The sequence below is a fragment of the Fringilla coelebs genome, assembly GCF_963513975.1.
Source record: "Fringilla coelebs genome assembly, chromosome: 11".
Lineage (NCBI taxonomy): Eukaryota > Metazoa > Chordata > Aves > Passeriformes > Fringillidae > Fringilla > Fringilla coelebs.
In genome coordinates this window covers 14,362,747-14,381,231 of record NC_140037.1, presented here as the reverse complement: position 1 = coordinate 14,381,231, position 18,485 = coordinate 14,362,747, and the positions used below count along the sequence as shown (strand labels likewise).

Here is an 18,485-nt window from a genome sequence, read left to right as displayed (position 1 = left end):
GCCAAAATTCCCAGTTGTACTATTGGTACAGGCATTTTAAGTGGTATTCATGTGAAAACCAGAACTGATTTAATAAAAAATCTGTTTAGCAAAGTAGCAATCTCTTTGAGCCATGGTGTTATGTAATTAAATGCTAAATGTTGACCATCTGTCATTGTACTCCCAGGTAAAAATAAACCAACGATGCAATGTTAAAGCAAGTCTTTCTTGGAGCTATGGTGTAACCCAGCCAGAGGGAGTTGGGGGTTTCAGAGCATGTGGCAGAGGGCAGAATAAATACATAGCCTGTCTGGATACACAGGGAGGCTCTACATCACCCAAAGTGTGTCCTGCAAGAGCCTCTGCCCTGGGCAGCAGCTGGCAACCCCTCGGCTCCCCCAGAAGAAAAAGGGTTGAGAGATCTGAGAGATGCAAAATGTGGCTCCAACTTTGCTGCTGTGCTAGAGTAACTATGCACTGTCCTTTGCTCACAGCTTCTTCCAAAGCCATAATTAAGTTCTTAGTTGAAAAAGAATGAGAAGAAAAGAGCTAATTATGTCTTGAGGTCAAATCTTACAATCAAAATCAAACAGAGATCAAACATCCCTGAGACTGTTGGAGGAGTTTGGTTTTGAAATTCATGACTGGGGCCCACCACTGATACAAAATTTTCATTCTTATGAAGTATAACATTTCAACATGATTTTACTTCGATGACTTTCAAAGGGAACACTGCACTTACACAAGAGGAAGCCTTACCCTTAGCCTTCTCTCAAATGTAGAGATATTGCCTTTGGTCTGCTCCCTCCTTTGCCTCCATTCAATGAGATTTGAGTTATGCTCTCCAGGAAGGGAGATATTGCACTTCCCCAGCGTGGGGCTGACGACCCCTGCCAGAATGTGAGGTTCTGTGTTCAGCGTGATTTCCATTCCGCTGGCAAAGGTGACCCGCAGGGACCCATCGGGGCTGATCCGGTAGATGTTCTGGGTGTTGTCTGTCAAAAAACAACAAAAATCAGGGAACAGAGAGAAGTGCAGATCTCCAGATTTAGAAACCAAATTTTAGGCACAGCAGGGCTCAGTTGGTAACCCAGGGAGGTTACAGACAGCTGAACCCCAACCACCACAGTGTGAGTTTTGCAAGCTGTAACCTCCAGGCCTTCCCAAGTTGAAGAACTTTTTATTACATTTGGCCTGATGATTTCCATTGTGAAGGTTTCCTTCAGCAGGAATAAAGGAATTTTGCTTTTAGCTTAAAAGTATGTAAAACCATAAGCTGAGTACTGACAATCAGATACTGTGATGATCTTGGCATGTTGCAGATCCCAACAGGAAAATGTACTGCTTGAACAACTGCAAGAGTATCTGAGGTCAAACAAGAAAGCTGGTTTCCAAATATCGAGGACAACAGCCAGTCTCCCATTCTGTCCCTTCTCCCTGTGTCACTGTCCAAAAGGCCATTAGCAGCAGCACCCTGGGCTGAGGCACAGGGATGATCAGCCACAAGGCTGAAGCCTGGTGCAACAGAACAACTGGGAAGTGACTGTGGCCAGAAAAATGAATGGACCAGCAGTGGTGGCACAGTGAGCAGCTCCAGAGGTTCGGGACTGTGCCACAGAGGGCTGTCAAGGGAGTGGGGGTGACCCAGCACAGCCTCCCTCTTCTCCCCAGAACTACCAGAAGTGTGTGGAGGGTCCAGAGCAGGTCTCCATTGAGAGTATTTGAAGGCAACAGACACTGGAGCTCCTTTCCCTTGCCTGGGCAGTGTAATTGTGCAATTCCTCCTCTGCAGGCAGAGCTGTGCCACACTGGCATCTGCTCAGGCTGGGATAAGGACGTTCCTGCAGCTCAGGGCACAGGGGGAACTCCAACATGAGCCTGAGTTTAGTGCTAACATACAAAACAAAAGTCTCATCCTTACAGTGAGACTGAACTCACTCCAGCTAGGGAGTATCCAAAACATCCTCTTTTTTTAAGCCAGTCCACATGGAAGTAACTGGTCCAGCTCTTGAGATGTGAATACAAGTAAAATAGTAGGGTATGCCAGAAAGTAAAGATAATTGGATATAAGGATACCCCACCTGACTGGCTGTTCACAGGGTGCTTAGTGCTAGTTTTTCAGAGATATGTAAACATGTAAATTATATGAATTTATGAGATATATACAATAATAACTAGAGCTGTTAATTTCTGGCGCTGCCTGTTGTGTGCAAGCGCTTTCCTGAGACAGACTTTGATAATTTAACAACTTTGAAGAGTTTCAGATTTAAGGACAGACAGATCAGACAGCAGACGGTGCAGAGAGCAGATGGAGTCACTTGGACAAAGCTTAGCAGGTGACAGAACAATATAATTATTTCTATTTATGCAGTGCTGTCTCTACCACACAATAGTAAAGAGGAATGCATGGGTATCTTGTGAGGTGAGTTCTTCCTAGTTTTTTTTAATAGATCAAAACTTGAGAAAAAGAACTTCTGTGATGTGCTCAGTTACAAAGCTTTTCTATAGCAGACCTGGAAAGACATCAGAGACCTATTTCCCAGCATCTGCTCTCTCAAAGCCTGAGCAATACACTGACAACAAAAAAAGCCAACAAGGACAAAAGACTTCAGATTGATTAAACTATGTAAACCCAGAACTCTGTTGATAAATCTGCAAAATCTGCTGGAGGACACCAGCACACTTCTATTAGGCAGAAAGCAGGGTTTTTTGAGATATATGATATTACCAGGGAAATACTGTGGTGTCTACAAGGGTTGAGTCAAAATCTAATCCCCGAGGTAGCCACTAGCAGGTGGCCCTGTTCTCCCCCTTCCTACAAGTGCTGTCACCAGGTGACAGAACTACTAGAAAGAACACACAGTATTGGCCAAAGAAGGCATTTCAGGGCTAAAATGTCAGTGGAACCTGTCATTCTTCTGGGAAGTATTTCTTAGAATAACAAAGCTCAGTGTACTACAGGTTAGTCCAAGTCCTCCAAACACTGAAGCAGAAAGTAGCATGTAAAGCCTGGAGACATCAGACATTTCAATAATTAGGTTTTATCCATGGAATTCTTCTAGGAGAAGAAGAATTCACTTGTGGCTTGTTTCTAACTGGTAGCCCAGCAGAATTGTAGCTGTTGGTGCTGAAACAAGGAAGAAACAAATGAACTAATTCTAATGTGGGTTTTTTTTTCTGGCCAGCAGTTAAGAATGCAGTAATGTCTACTCATTAGGGAAGAAATAACAGAAATGCTTTTATTACCTTGTTTTAAAGTATATATTGTAGAGGTAGCTGAGAAGTTTGTGGCTGTGATCACATTCTCCCTGTTTGAAGTATCAAGTTCCACTCGTGTCAGTTTTTCAACATCGCTGTGGAAGCTGCTGACTTCCCCTGTCGGGAAGGTTGCGTTGGTCAGGTGGCCATCAGAGTCATACCTGCAAAATGATGTTAAAGAGCCATCAAAATACACCCCTGTCATCGTGTAGATACTCCTAAAACCAGAAAAAATAGTGAAAGAAGTAGGAAGCATTGTTAACACTGTGCAGTAAGTAAAAAGGTAAGAATTGGTCCATTTAGTCACTCAAAATGCATTCGGTACCTAGTCTGAATTCCTGCTTGGATTCTTTTTCAATGGTGCTGGATCAAATACAACTGAGAATACCATGAGATGCTACCGACATCACTCAGCCCCTGCCAGAGGTTTCTGTGCTGCTCACGGCTGGCTGGGGCTTCCCCAGTGGGCTGCGATGCAGGAACAAGGCCACTGGAGGTCACTCGGTGGCCAGGCATCCAACTCACCCCTAAAACGGCATTTTCCTACCCATAAGATTAAATAAAACCAGTTCTTACCTTCTGCAACACTTAAAAGCTGCCTTTTGTCACAGAGGTGTGAAGCACATAATATGAGTGGTGAATGCAAAAAGGGGACCTAAAGCGTAACGACAGTGATAACATTAGATGGAAATCTGCAGGAAATAAGTTGCCTACATGGGTTTTGCTCTCATATTTTGTTTCCCATGGGTCTACTTAAATCAGCAGGAGCTTCTCTCCTAGAATCTAGAGCACTACATTTCAGTTCACCTAAACTTCATCAGTGCTAAAGAAATTCTTGCCGCTCAAGGTACTTGATTGTGAATCAGGCCATGTTACCAAAAAGTCAATAATTAATTCCAGAGCTCTGGAGCAGCATTTCTAACAGGTCATTTCAGTTCTATCAACATATTTCTTCTTTCTGATGATTCACACAGAAACCAGCATTTCTTGGTGCTGATATTGTTTCATAATAATGCTTCACATCTTAAAAATCTTATTGATGCTGACATGTTTTTATTCACCTAAGACAACTCACTGATATTGCAGAGTATTTGCATAAGCAAAACCAACTCATCTTCATAAAATGGAAACTTATTGTGCAGGTATGAAAACATAATTAAGTTTTCATGTTTTATTAGTTGTCTCCTCTCACAGACCAAACCAGTACATCAGCTGGAGGAACTGCACTGTTGCCAATGAAGCTCTTCCCATTCACATCAGCAGATGATCTGGCTTTGTTCTTCCATTTCAGGTATTGGCATAATTTCTCTAGGATCTTTAGTTGCCCCTAATTAGTCAGAAAAAATCTATATGTCACAAGAAGTATTGGTGAAAAGACATCAGAATCTTTTTGTCTTCCCTCCAATATAAAAAAGAAAAATAGAGCTGCTGTTCTTTTCCAAACAAACACTAGAGACTGAACTAGTGACCATCTTGTGTTTTTGACAGATAAGTTCAAATTAATCAAATGTTCAATTAAAACCAATCTCTCTCCTTTTCACCTCTCACTGCCCTTATATATATATTGTGTGACTTATTTACATTCTCCCCTTATGCTGGTTCTGTGCCTGGGTGCCACAGGCAGGGACTAAAATTGACTCAGATCACTACTTTTCATCATTAGAAAACTCCACGAACATCAGGCAGTTATATTTCATTTACTGCTTGATCAAACAGGTGTGACAGCTTGGTAGGTTATTTGGATTTGCTACTGTACCACAGAAAATCCCCCAAACTGCATTTTTAAGGTGCAAATACAGCTGGTTTATTGCAATGTACTTGTGTTCAAGACACGGGATCCATCTTCACTAAGGATCCAGTTTGGCTGCTGATGGCGCAGCTGCTGAAATACAAAACTCCCTGTCTAGCTGAAAATGGGATAAACTGCTCCTGGCTGGCTGGCCAGAGAGGTGCTGACTTGTAATGAGACCCAGCACATGCCAGGGGCCTCTCACTCGTGTAGATGGTCCCAGTGACTTCAAGGAGGACATGCAGAACAGTGTCTCAGTATTGATTCCACACCATGATCATCTAAAGGGTTTTTTTTCCCCTCCAGATTGCTCCAAGAAACTCAGCCCTCTGAGGACAGGTTCTGTCACCTTCCACATGATGAATAGCAGCACACTGGGACTCAGCTCCTGCAATGTCCTACCCATACTAATAGGGGTGGAATCATGACATATTTCTTAATGTTAATTTGGGGCTCAGTTATGCCACTGTTAATCATGTCAGTGACCATTTAATCATGCAAATAATTGCATTGATTTCAGTACTCACATGAGGAAGTGCTCACTAGTATTTGAAATGCACACATGGGGATATTGCTTCACAATCCATTTGCATTTCTACGTGTAGCACAGTTAAGAGTTATATCATTTCAAAGGGAAAGCAGTCTAATTAATTTTTTCACACAGAGTTGTTTCTTGCAGGTGTTTTCTTGTCCTTGATTTAATAGAGGACCAGTGCTTCCCCTCCCCTTTTACAGCTTTAATGACACAATATTAAAAGAAATCTAGATGACTTAAAATCCTACATTAGCCATAATTGTATGCAAGAGCTCTTTCAGCACTTCAATTCCATCAGATTAGAGTAGATGGATGACAAGTACTTTTGTGGGTGGTTTTCTACCTCTTAATAATTTCCCTCTGCGAGTGAATCTGACATAAAGGTAGATGTTCTGAACAGGTCATTATCTTTGCTCATATTCCCAAGTCTGTGTGATATGTGTTGTTAAACTAACTCGTCCCTATTTCAGCTTGACAGTGCCACGGGTTGAACCTTTGGATGTGAATGCAAATCTAGCTGAAGCACCGAAGATGATTTCAAACAATTTGAAAGTTGCTCTTAGTTCCAATGCTACATTCTCATAATGCTCACAAGCAATTCATATAAACCCTTCAAAAAATTCTAATTTTCAAACTGAAATTGGCTGTCAGTACAGAATGTGACCTCCCTGGAAAACAGTATCTGGGTAAAAGATAACCAAGGCCATCACAACCCATGACCAATTCATGGCAGCAGGCGAGCAGCATCTCCTGAAAGCACAACTATTCAGCACAGAGGTGATTACAGCCCACTGCCTCTCTGACTGGAGAAGATCAAGTGACATTCTGCATTTCAGTCATTGAGGAATTTGTAATGCATCATGAAAATGATTTAATATATTGGATTGGGTATAAATATTAATGACATGATTTTATTACATTGACATTATTTAATTTTGTTGCTGTTTTTGTAATGCTTAAGTTGTAATTCTATTAATTTTCCCTGGCTGATGTGGCCTGGCAGGAGTGTGTGGCCATGCAAAGCCTGGACAACTCAAAGCATTGGTGAGGACAGTGCTACCCAGCCTGTAGTTAAAGCCGGGAAAGTATGTAAAACTGTTTCATTTAGCAAAATTTCTTTGTGCTAATCATATACATCATATAAATCCTCCCAAGGCACAAGTGCTTAAAGAATAAATCTATACAACATACTGCAAGAGGCACTTGCAAGCAGGTAAAGTCCTTTAAAGGATCTTTCAGCACTTGAGCCCTACTTTAAAAGAGGAACGAGCAATAGTATTGCAAGAGCAAGAGTGTGAAATGGTTTATGCTCAATGTCAGTGGGACAGAGTAAGAGTGCCAGGACTGAAAGGCACATGACTAAAAATAATCTGCTCTCCCATGCTCTAACAATCAAGGCCCTGCCACAAGCCTGCTGTTCAGCATTTTAATAGACATGGTTGGAGTTACTGTAAAGGCTCTTTGAAAGTGTCATTGGTCCCTGGCCTGGACTGACATCATCATCAGGTGGGGATATAAATGGCCAACTCTCAGTACTGAAATTATTAAAAAGAAGCATACATACATTTACAGTCAGTTCTGTTTATAAAAGGTGACTCTGATCAGTGTTTGAACAGCACCAGGGTATCAGAGAGCTTGTGTTTTGCAAGGGAATTGAAATTTCCATCAACAGATGCTTGATAATGATAACTGAACCAGGAAGACCCTGTATGCTTTTGTTTTCCCAGGTACTGTAAAAAAGGCCCTCTCTAATGGCTCATACTTATGCCCACCCTATTAATTTAGTCTTTGGCAGAATAATAGAGAACAGGATGAAGAAATATCCTGTTGAATAAAAACCCTCACACACTAGGCAGCATTTTCACCACTTTTATCCTACTTTCATTTGAAGAAATTATCATTCTAAAAACCTGTAATGACAGGGACTCAGCTGCCTCTCCAGGTGACTCAGGCAGTAACTCACTTCTTATCAATGTGTTTTTTGTTCCAATCTCACCTAGGCGGGTTTCATTTTAGTTTTTGACCATGAACTCCTATGCTCCACAGAAAATAGGTACTATTATCCTCCTTAAGGACTCTGAACTAGGGACAGGATTTCCATCCAGCCCTTGTTGCATCCTCAAACAGGGATTATGACAATTAATTACAAATAACGAGAAATCCTGATACAAGGCACCTCTTTATAAATAAAAAATGAACTTTCTCTTGGGTTGTTCTTTCTCCGGGACCAGACTGGGATATGTCCTGACTTTAATTATCTTGTCTTGCTTCTTAGAAGTTCTGTCAATGGTCTTGTTTATGAAGCCTTTCCTACTCCCCTTATATACATATCTATTGCTATTACATATCCTTTTGCTATTATCAAATATCTTCCTCCCCTGCTGATAGAGACAAGCTCATTCTTGTCTTTGGATATTCCTTCCACTGAGATTCTCAATTTCCTTCGCAACACCCCATTCTCTGATGAGTATGCTAATTTTCCTCTTTTTGCCTTCAGGATTTTGCAAATTCCTGATTCATATCACAACTTGCCTGTACCACTTAAGCTACAAAAAAAAAAAATCTCATATTTTCATTTAGAGAAACAGATTCATAACAAGAAAGTGCAAATGAAGTGTAATTTCAGGCAATTTCTGCTGCACTTAGGCATTGTGCACAGCGATTTTACATATGACAGGTTTAGGTACCTAGGAAACAGCAGTGCTTCATTTTAAAAGCTTGTGCAAGAGCACTACTTGTCCTGTCACACACAGTGTTAGTAGCAGGGTGTCTTTTTAAATGGCTAGAACCGTCTAAGAAAGTTTTAGTGCTCATGTACAAGTTTCAGTCCTCAGAAAATAGGGCTCCTCGCACCGGGCATTTAATATCGCGCACTTACTCATACACAGTCGTCCATCCATTCTCATCACTCTTGGTTGCCAAAAGCCCCGTGTTTCCAGGATACGTCATCAGGGCCAGGTTGTAGCCCTGGGCATAGACCCTCTTCAGAACCCCGTTGCTGCTTATGGTGAGCCAGTAGACCTGGCCCCCCGGCACCACCACCCAGAGGGGCAGCCCGCTGGTGTCCCTGCGGATGTGCACCGAGTTCCCGTTGCTGCTGGTGATGGTGGCCACGTCGCCGTCGCCGCTGTAGGAGAAGTTGTAGATGTAGTCCCTGGTGATGAGGTTGAGCGTGTGCAGGTGGGTGCCGTTGATGGTGAACTGGTAGAGCTCCTGGTCGGCGGGCGAGGCGATCTCGTACAGGCTGGAGTCGCCCAGGTGAGCCCGGTTGCGGCTCACGGCGCGGATGCGCACGTTGCCCAGGTCGGCCACGTAGAGCGTGTCATCGGGAGACACCGCTAGGGAGGAAGGTGCCTTCAGCTTGGCATCTTTGGCATATCCGCCGTCACCTGGAGGAGAAATGGTAATTTTAGCAATCTCTAATGCCCTTGTTAAGCTGATCCTCTAAGCCTGACACGCTGCTTCTCCGCAGTATCATTTACAGGTCAATAAAACAATATCCTCTTCCAACTAATTAAATCCCTATTATCTAAGGTTGGTGCAATTCTAAATTAGTCTCAGTGAAGACAAACAGGAATATAAATTATCTCATTCAGAGCTTTTTTGCTGAGTGCCAAACCCTGCTGTCCAGGAAAGCTTTAATGCGGAACTATGAAAGAAAAGATCATGATATCTGAAATTTCATTCCCTACTTACTGTCTGTTGGTATGTTGTTAAACTAGAATTGTGTTGTAAACAAAAAGAAAATAAAACTCAGTGATTCAGCTAAAATGACGCTGAAAGAAAGATTAGTTTATACTTATTAAAAACTCAACACTGCAGGAAAACAAAATCCGAACAGTAGCCAAAAAGTGCCTTGAGAAACAATCCCTTTCAATATCTCTTGACAATTTACTTGATTTGTGTCATTTAAGGTTTCAAAAGGATTTTTGCATTATCATGGTCTGTATGTGTCTATCAAAATGAGTTTACATGAGCAGGATTTCCTGTAAATAGCAAGAAAGCATATTAAACCTCAGTCTTAGGGAAAACCACATTACTGTGTGTATTGCTCTACTCCTCCTGACTGAGACATGAAATTCCTGGAGTGTTTGAGCACACCCAATGCTTCCTTGGAAATGGAAAAATCAGTGGATCTTTTCTGCCAAGCTGACCCTGCCTTTCACCAAAGCAGGCTGGCACAATCATTATATTTGCCACAGTTGTTTTCATTTTTCAGCACTGAGAGTAGTTTTCCTCAATAGAAATCCTGTCCAGGATTCTGTTCCTCACTGGCCTCCTGCAGCCACCACAAAGCTGGCAGCATTTGGCAATGCACAGGAGCCTTTGATTACCATCACAATGCTGGGTCACTAACCCACCTTCTGTGGAAGACCATTTGCATTTTTTCCTCTCTGTTCTTGACATACTTAATGTTTTCTTGTCAGTAATTAACCTTTTACTTGAAATGAGAGGTTTAAGAATTATGATGACACTATTATGGAGCTGAACATGGTGGTTCTTAGAGATGACAAGATGGCAACATACTGCATACCTCCGTATGGGAATGCTGCCCTTTGTCCCATTGTCTTTTTATGAAATAAAAGAGCCAAACTTTATTTTGGTGCATGCAGGGGAGAGCGGCTGTGCTGCTGAGAATGTCCAGCAGTGCACTGCAGGCCTGGAACTAACTCCAGTTTAAAACACACAAGGAAAAAGGAATTCTGCACAGGATATGTTTGCACCATTTTGCTGGCGGTGCAGTATGACATGAGTGATGAGAAGGCATAAGCTGGTGTTTGCACTTGATATGAAACCTCTTGCTGAGCAGGGCTGCCCGTTCCAGTAGCATTTAGGTACAATTTGGTACCACCTTCAACAGGGGCAAATGCAGCTTTGACAGATGACACAGCAAGGCAGACCTGGAAGCAATTCTGAACAGCGTTTAATCACTGTATCAAAAGAGAAAAAGCTAGGACCATCCTGAAGTTCCTCCAGTGGCAACAGAAGACTCACATCTCAGAACTCAATGGATTAAATTCCTGAAGATCTGCTGATAAGGTTTTGGGCTTTCCAAGGAAACCCAATCAGTGCTTATCTCTCCCTCCCCTTGTTACTTTGCCGATCTGCAGCTTTATCAGAGAATCCCAACAGATGACAGACAGGAAACAAAAGGCATCTCCTTACCTGAGAAGCAATCACAATTAGGATCGATCTTGCAGTCGCAATCCGACGGCGCTCCAGCGATGACAGAGATCTCCCCGTTGGTGGTGACCTGCTGGATGCGGTTGATTTTCCTCTCGTCGGTCTCGGCGATGTAGAGCACGCCGCTGTGGGACACGGCGATGGCGCGGGCGGACTCCAGCGTGGAGTGGATGGCCACCTTGCTCACCAGGAAATGGTCGATGCCGGGCACCTGGCAGTGGATGGGGCGCCCCGCGATGATCCGCACGCGCCTGCTCTCCGAGATCTGCAGGACTATGTTGTTGTCCAGGACGTACAGGGAGTTGTCCAGAGGGTTCACTGTCAGGTCTGTTGGCCACTCTAACCGCACCTGGAAAGCAGATTAAGGGGAGGGCAGGGTGAAAAAAAGGGAAGAAGAATGATTAGGGCAGTACGGCAGTTTTATTTAACCATCTCCGATCGCATCATCAAGATGCCTGGCAGATTCTCTCAGCACTGATTCTCTAGTACCTTTAATTAGGTTTGGAACAAATTTCAACAAGCATAGTCTTTTCTGAGGTCCCACTCCAGTGTGGAACAAAATTTGATTTGAAAAGTAATTTAGCACCCTCTGAGAGGTATTTGCACAAGTCCATTAAAGCGGGAACTTTATTACACCTATGCAGTCATGCAAATAAAAACACACACTTCATGTCATGCAACATCAGCCAGAAAATTTTTTAGGTCTGAATGTTATTGTTTCAAGGTTGCAGTCAATGCTGGCAGAGTGGAGAACAGAGAGAGGTTGTCAATGTCGTAACACTTTAATTGCCTGTTAGCACAAAAGGAAAATGACATACCAGAACAGTAGGACACATTTCCACTGTTATTTACTAAGCTAGAAATGTTTATAAGACTTATATGCCACAAGAAATACAAGCTTAATTCTTTGGAGCAAAATAATACACCAATATATCTTACTTTGTATGCTAATGCAGCAAAGCTTAATTATTTGTAATGATTTTGCTTTGTGAATTCATTATTTCAGTCATGGAATAAGTAAATTTGTCATACTTAAGGGTAGCTCTTTGCCTTTCTCCGTGCAGGTGAGAGTGCTGACCAAAGGAAGTTTCAAACCAAGCTGGAGGAAATAGTTGAGGAATAACCTCACTCATCTGATACCTTTTGCACTGTGATCTGGAGGAATTAAACATGCTTCAAATTAAAAGTGGGGCTCCCTGTCAACCTGAAAAGCAACCAGTACACAGGCTGCTGATTACAGCATGTGCTGGCCACAGCTTCCAACTCCTTCTGCTGAGAAAGGCACTGCAGGATTGCTGAACTGGGAAACAACAACAGAGCAGGCTGGTCCCTCTCCCCAGCTCATGCCAGTGGAGGATTTGGACTCCAGGTCGCCTCTGGAAAGGTCAGAAAACAACTGACCCCCTGAGACTGCAAGAGATCATATTTAAGTCTGTCTCAGGATGCTTTACTTGTTATCCTTCATGAAGAGATGGCTGCTTTTATCTGAGTGGAATTTTTCTGGTCTAAATATTTCAATCATCAGAAGACAATAATTAGCAGCCTAAAATGTAACTGTTTTATATGCTTTATATGTCACAGAAGCTTTTACTATTTCACTTATTCTCACTTTGATGCTGGCTTTGCTCATTTTTCCACTGTGCTAATTAAAAGCACTATGAAAGCAGGGACTGCTGATGCTACCACAATGCTCAGCACTGAGGAATGCCATATGCTGGAGTCTGTGGCCATCACTTCCCACCTGCCTGCCTGGGGTCAGCTGGGCAAACCAGGCTGGACTCCGAGTCTCTCTCAAGCAGCAATATTTCCTGAATAATCTCATTTCCAGAAGTGCATTGCTGGTTTGGTAAGTGATGTTTTAATAATGTGAGGGCACTGTGGCTGCTGTGTCTCATCCTTTGTGGTTACCACACCATTACAGAGGTTCACAGAGCAATCCCATTCCTGCTTGTGCCCAGGCCTTTTGACCAGGCAGCATCATAGCTGCCATTAAGACTAATGCTCTTGGGCTCAAGATTTCTTCTGAACCAGGTGGTGGAGTCCTTCCAAATGATGCTAAATGTGGTGAAGCAGTTGGAAACAGATTCCTCCCATAGCAGTGCTAATTTCTGTGCACGTGTGACTGCCTGGGTTCCACCCACTGCTCTGAGGCTGGTTTGCACATCACTCTTAGCTCTTGCTTCAGCTGAGAGCTTGCTGGGACACCAAATAAAACTCTTCACTTAACAGAAAAATCTCTGCATGGCTTTCTCCAGGAAACTTGGAGAAAACCATATTTGCAATGCACCTTTTAATGCAGAATAATTGCTTTCCCTACCAAAGTAGATGGATTAGTTTTAATGGCAAATAGACAGACACCTTCAACTTTAGGGCCTCCACAGATGGCATTGCTGTAAAAATAATCTTTGATTATCTGCAACTAGATTATTCACAATTAAAAATCTGGGACAAAACCATCTATTTCAACATAATGACCTTGCCTAGCACCTGCCATGTTTTGATAGCTGGTTTTCTTTTTTGGACCAGCTACACTGCCTTCACCCAGCAAATAATGTGAATTCCTCACACTGTGAAGGTATGTCTGGTGTCCTGCAGATAAACAGGGACTGGTCTGGGCCTAGAAAACTTTTTCCTCTGGTTTATTTGAGGCTGATTTGGTTTACTGAAATAGAAGAAACTCTTATGCAGCTGCACATTTCACTTGAAGCAATGTGCCTAAAGCTTAGCAGCTGTTAACTGCAAGCATATTTGCTTTCATACTGCTCACATCTGTAAAAATAGCTGCAGTGAGGTAAAAATAAATAAAATTTTAGTTGGAAACAAACAATTTTTGTTACTGCATCAGAACTGCTGCCCAGCTCTCTGCTCTGCAAAGCTAACTGAAGGTTATTCCTACAGTTTCCCTTCTGCAGTTTAAAGCATCCATGGTTAAATTTCTTCTGAAATACCGAAGGGAGCATACACCTATCTGGAGATTGCAGCATAAAACCCAGCTGCTGCACACTGCAAGCTTATGCTGGTGAAATTGGAGGGGGAAAAAAGGTGAAATAGCCCAATTAAAACAAACATACACAATAATACAAATCACTGAGCATTCCTAATCTGAACAAGAATTTCAGAGATTTAGAAGAAATCTGCAGTGTTCTTGTCAGGATTAGCCTTCACGACACCTTAACGTGGTGTAAGAAGGGGCTGCTGCTGTCCCACTGCCTCCCTTCTCCCAGTGCAGTCCCCAGCAGCAAGCCCAGTTTATGTCTTCCTACAGAGAGCAGGTTCAGGACAGTTTGCTGGTAAAAAACTAATCACCTAAATCAGCTTAAGCTGAAGTGTAACTGCACCCTCAGGTTCACTGTTACCTTGAAAAGTCACTGGTTGTTTACTTCTCGTTAAAGCAAGCTGCCCTCTGGCAGCCTCTGTGACCAAACCATCAGTTGTGCTTCATTCAAAGGTAATAACAATATTACAGAGAATCACCTCGATTTTCATCTGATACCACTGTGCCTACTACTAAGTGTTTCCAGACAAAACCTCAGTTAAAGTTAGAATATTAAATCAGTTAATAGAACTTTACATTTGAAGCAGTACTTCTCAAATCTGTGTAAAAAAGTCCTTTTCCATATATGTATGTATTTTTTGTAACTCTAAATTGGGCCAATTCCAAGCATTTTTTCTTATATTCTGTGGGACTTTTTTCCAAGAGCACTGACCAGAAATGGCATTGCTGATTATCCCATTATAAACAACCAGCCAGGGTTTGTTTATTCATCACAGACTGAAATTTTCAGGTGACAATTCTGGTTTGGTTCACGGGAGACTGAGTATATGCAATAGAAATCACTGACAAAACAAGTGAACCCTTGAGCAATGAGACTTTTTGCATGTAAGTATTAACATGTCAGCTTTTCTGGGAATTCAGCATTTAACTGTTAACATAAAGACTCCAGCTATATCTAATAATCTGGTTTGAGAAGTGCAAAATTAACACCCACCAGTCTGCCTTTCTAATGCATTTTTTCATGTCAAGTGTTCTGGAAAACACAAATTGCACTAAGGTGGCTGCAGTTTAAATGAGTTTTCACTGGGAGATGTCACCATGGGCTGCAACACAGGCTGCAAAGGAATCTCTGCTCCAGCACCTGAAGCATCTCCTCCTCCTTCTTCACTGACCTGGGTGTCTCTCTTCGTCTCACATATTCCCAATCCTCTCCCTTGAGGAGGTTTTTTTTTTTCCTTCTTAGACACATTATCCCAGAGGTGTTACCACTGCTGCTGATGCCTTGGCCAGCCTTGGATCCACTGGACATGGGGGCTTCTCACAGAAACCATCCCTGGGGTCCCCCTGCTCAAGCAAACCTTGCCACACAAACCCACTCCATCCCCCCACTGCAAAGCTTGACAACTAAATTAAATAGCATGAGCTTTTTGCCCAATGGCACTGCTAGGAGTCCACACATACACTCAACCATACCTGCCTGTACATGCACACACATCCACAGTTAGTTTGTCAAGAACACTGCTTCACTTTTGGTTTTGAACATAAGGACAAAACTTTCTGCACATTTTGCATGATGTTTGATGGCTGAGCCATTTTTGGTACTGTTTTAAACAAATCATATCAAACAACTTACACAGCTCATATCAAAGTAAGACAAGTAAAGAATGAAAAATTTATCCTTGTCTGTAAATGCCAGTTTCAAGAGCTTAACTGTTTGGTTGTGGGGGTAAATTTCACTAGGATAAGTTTCATTTATCATGGATTAAAAGAAGCTGCATAAATCCCTAGAAAGGCTTCACCATTGCTTTGATTTCTTGCCATGCATTGCTTGTTTATTTTGATTCAATTTCATGTAACAGCATGAAATTCATGCCAAAATTTTTCTGATAGTCCTGACTGATGGATTACCTCCTATCTGTGCTACTCAGCTTCAAGCACTTGTGTTTGTGCTACCTCTGCCTTTCTTCAGCTCTATGATATGCACTTGCAGACCTGCTCGTGGCCTCTTCTGTATTTCTCTTTTGCTGCTAACTTCCTTTTTAAATTTCCTTTTATTTATCTTAAGAGTCATAGAATATCCTGACAGGGATGGACCTGCATGTATCGAGTGCAGCTGCGGAATCTGCAGAGCCCAGCCCCCAAAATCACACCATGAGGACATCATCCAAATGCTCCTTGAACTCTGCCAGACTTCCCTGTTCTGGAGCCTGACCACCCTCTGGGTGAAGAACCTTTTCCTAATATCCAGCCTACATCTCTCCTGACACAGCTTCATGCCATTCCCATGGGTCCTGTTTATACTCACTTCAGATGTTGTTTCCAAACCCTTTTACTCACCACAATGTCCTTCTAAATAACATTTTTCTCTCTTCCTGCCTAAACCCTTCTTTCTCCTTCCTCCTGGGAGAGAAGTGGCTCCAAGGAAGGACTCACACAGGCAGGCCATTAGGAGTGAGCTGGTAGTTTACAAGGCTGAAGGAGACTGGTTCTGCTTCCCTGAACTCTTCACAGGATGTCTCACTACATGCATTTCTCTCTGTTTTTTTCCCATTGACAATCATGGATTTTTTTCCCACCATTTTCTGACAGTTTGCTCTCAGTCTGGGCACTTCCTTTTGTTGACACTGACACTGTCAGCTCCCCTCATCAGCTTTGCTCCTTTCCTAATGGCACACAGCAACACAATTCGGGTCCTGTGGTTTGACACTGGGAAACCCTTCCCTGTGGTGAGATTACAGCCTCATCCCACGCTGGAAGAGCCTTTGTGCCTCCTGCTTCTGATGCTGCCTAGCATAAAATCCAGAATTTTACAGTTCAGCTGTAGCAGTCCCTGCCCTAAACTTCACATATGTTGCTCTCTGCACTCACTGGTTCCCAGTGAAAAACCCAAATAAATGAGTTTTACAGCCTAATGGCTGCTGTTTTCTACCCTGGGCTGAGAAAGTAGCTGTGGCACATTTAAAGATGCAGCTCAGAGGTCTGAGGCCACCAGTTCTCCAGAATTTTGGCTCAGAGAATCTCCCTGCCAACCTGCTTTTGCTGTCAATTATTTCCAGCTGATGAGGGACCTGCTGCAGGAGGAAAAGCACCACTTCAACAGTTTTCACTGCCTGTCTTTGCTTGCTACAAGACCTGCTGTGCTCTCGTTTCCCAGCTCTCTTCTTGTTTCATAATTTCTTGTTATTTTTTACTGCTTCACAACTTCCAAGACCGTACCTGGGGTCTGGTAAATCGATAGGAAAAGTTGATTTCTATGGGGACAGTTTTCAAATCGCCCTTATTTAACAATAGAGGGAATATTATCCAGTGTCACATAAGCACACTGACTATAAAAATCAATGGGACTTAGATTGCTAAGCCATTTAAGTCTGCTTAAACATGGTACCCATGGTTTACACAGGCTAGGAAAGGAACACTTTGTTAAATGCCCAGAAGGAATTTATGAAGTATTTAGAACAGACTGGTACCTCTGAGAGGAGGAATCTTAGACTCTTCAATTAAAATATCTCAAAATAGACCATGAATTTGAATCTAACCCAAACATGTCTCCAGTGCTGGAGTGGGAATAGATGTCCTCCAAACATGCTGCTGCAGGTAATTTGCACAGCCAAAAGGAGGGAATGGGACCAGGTGGAAATCTAGCTAATAACAGGACTGGCTCCATTCTGCCTCACTTTGTAACTCACAGTTCCAGGTCCTGGGGCTTGTCAGACAAGATGGCACAAAATTGGGGTTGCATAAATCTTGAGTTTTGGCTTCATCTCTCTGTTTTGGGCTCAGAAGTTCTGGATACAGAAAGCCAGTGTGCTGCCAATGCAGATAAGGGAAAGGAGTATCTGGAAAAGCTTTAATTGAGGCAGTAATTAAGAGCTGTTTGAGAACAGTGAGGGGCTGGAGCTAGCATGTTACTGTGTCTTTTGTTTCCAATAACTGCTGAGGTTCATAAAAGCATCTGGCCTGAAAACTGAGAGGATGAAAGGATACATAAAATGAAATTTCCAAAACTGAAAAAGGCAAACCCCCTGCCTTTCAGCAACACCAGCCACTGTGAATATATCACCTAAATACTCAGACTCTTCCCTGAATTCTGAATGAAACTCAAAGTGAAAATTTAAATTAAATTCTTAAAATCAAAACTTCCTGCAGATTTGTGCCCAGGAAACTGCCTGCCTCTGCAGGATCCTGACCTCTGACAAGAGCTCTGCTCCTCAGGGCAGAGCTCCTTTCACTCCAGGGATGGGCAGAAAGCGGGACTGGGGGAAGAGAAGGATGAGGAGCGGCTGCCAGGAGGTTTCCAGTTGAGATGTGGGAGCCAAAACTGCTCCTCAGCCAGCTCAGGGCTGTGAAACACATTCCCACAAGGATCAGAACAAATGCCAACTCCACAGCTTTCACGAGAAAATACAAATTCACTTCTGTGGTTTAAGCCTTCCCTTAAGAGTTAAACTCACAAATACAACTTCTGCAAGGGAAAGGAAACAGGATGGGAAAAATAACTATCCTGAAATCCCTGCTTATGGCAGGGCATCTTCTATGGCAAATTCCTACAATGTTATGCAATTCAGCAGTAATAGCTTTTTAAAATCCATTGTAAGAGTGAACTAATTATTTACTAAATTTTAGCAGAGAGTTAAAGCAAAACAGCTACAGAAAAGTTTCAAGATTATCTTTAAATTGTACATTTTTTTCCTCATAGATATAAAAATGGTAGGCAGAAAACCCAACAGAAGTAATTTGAGTTCTTA

The 18,485-nt window shown here is 42.5% G+C and overlaps 1 protein-coding gene across 2 annotated transcripts in view; it reads right to left on the bottom strand.

Annotated features, from left to right (window-relative positions):
- Positions 1-18,485, bottom strand: part of TENM1 (teneurin transmembrane protein 1) — a gene marked incomplete at both ends in the record, with an annotated part of 224,038 nt that overhangs the window by 14,626 nt on the left and 190,927 nt on the right. For both annotated transcript variants that reach the window (XM_084212897.1, XM_084212898.1), the window contains 4 exons: positions 739-974; positions 3,226-3,398; positions 8,440-8,950; positions 10,728-11,094. In XM_084212897.1, the coding sequence (XP_084069023.1) occupies positions 739-974; positions 3,226-3,398; positions 8,440-8,950; positions 10,728-11,094 (1,287 nt within the window). The remainder of the gene's footprint in view (positions 1-738; positions 975-3,225; positions 3,399-8,439; positions 8,951-10,727; positions 11,095-18,485) is intronic.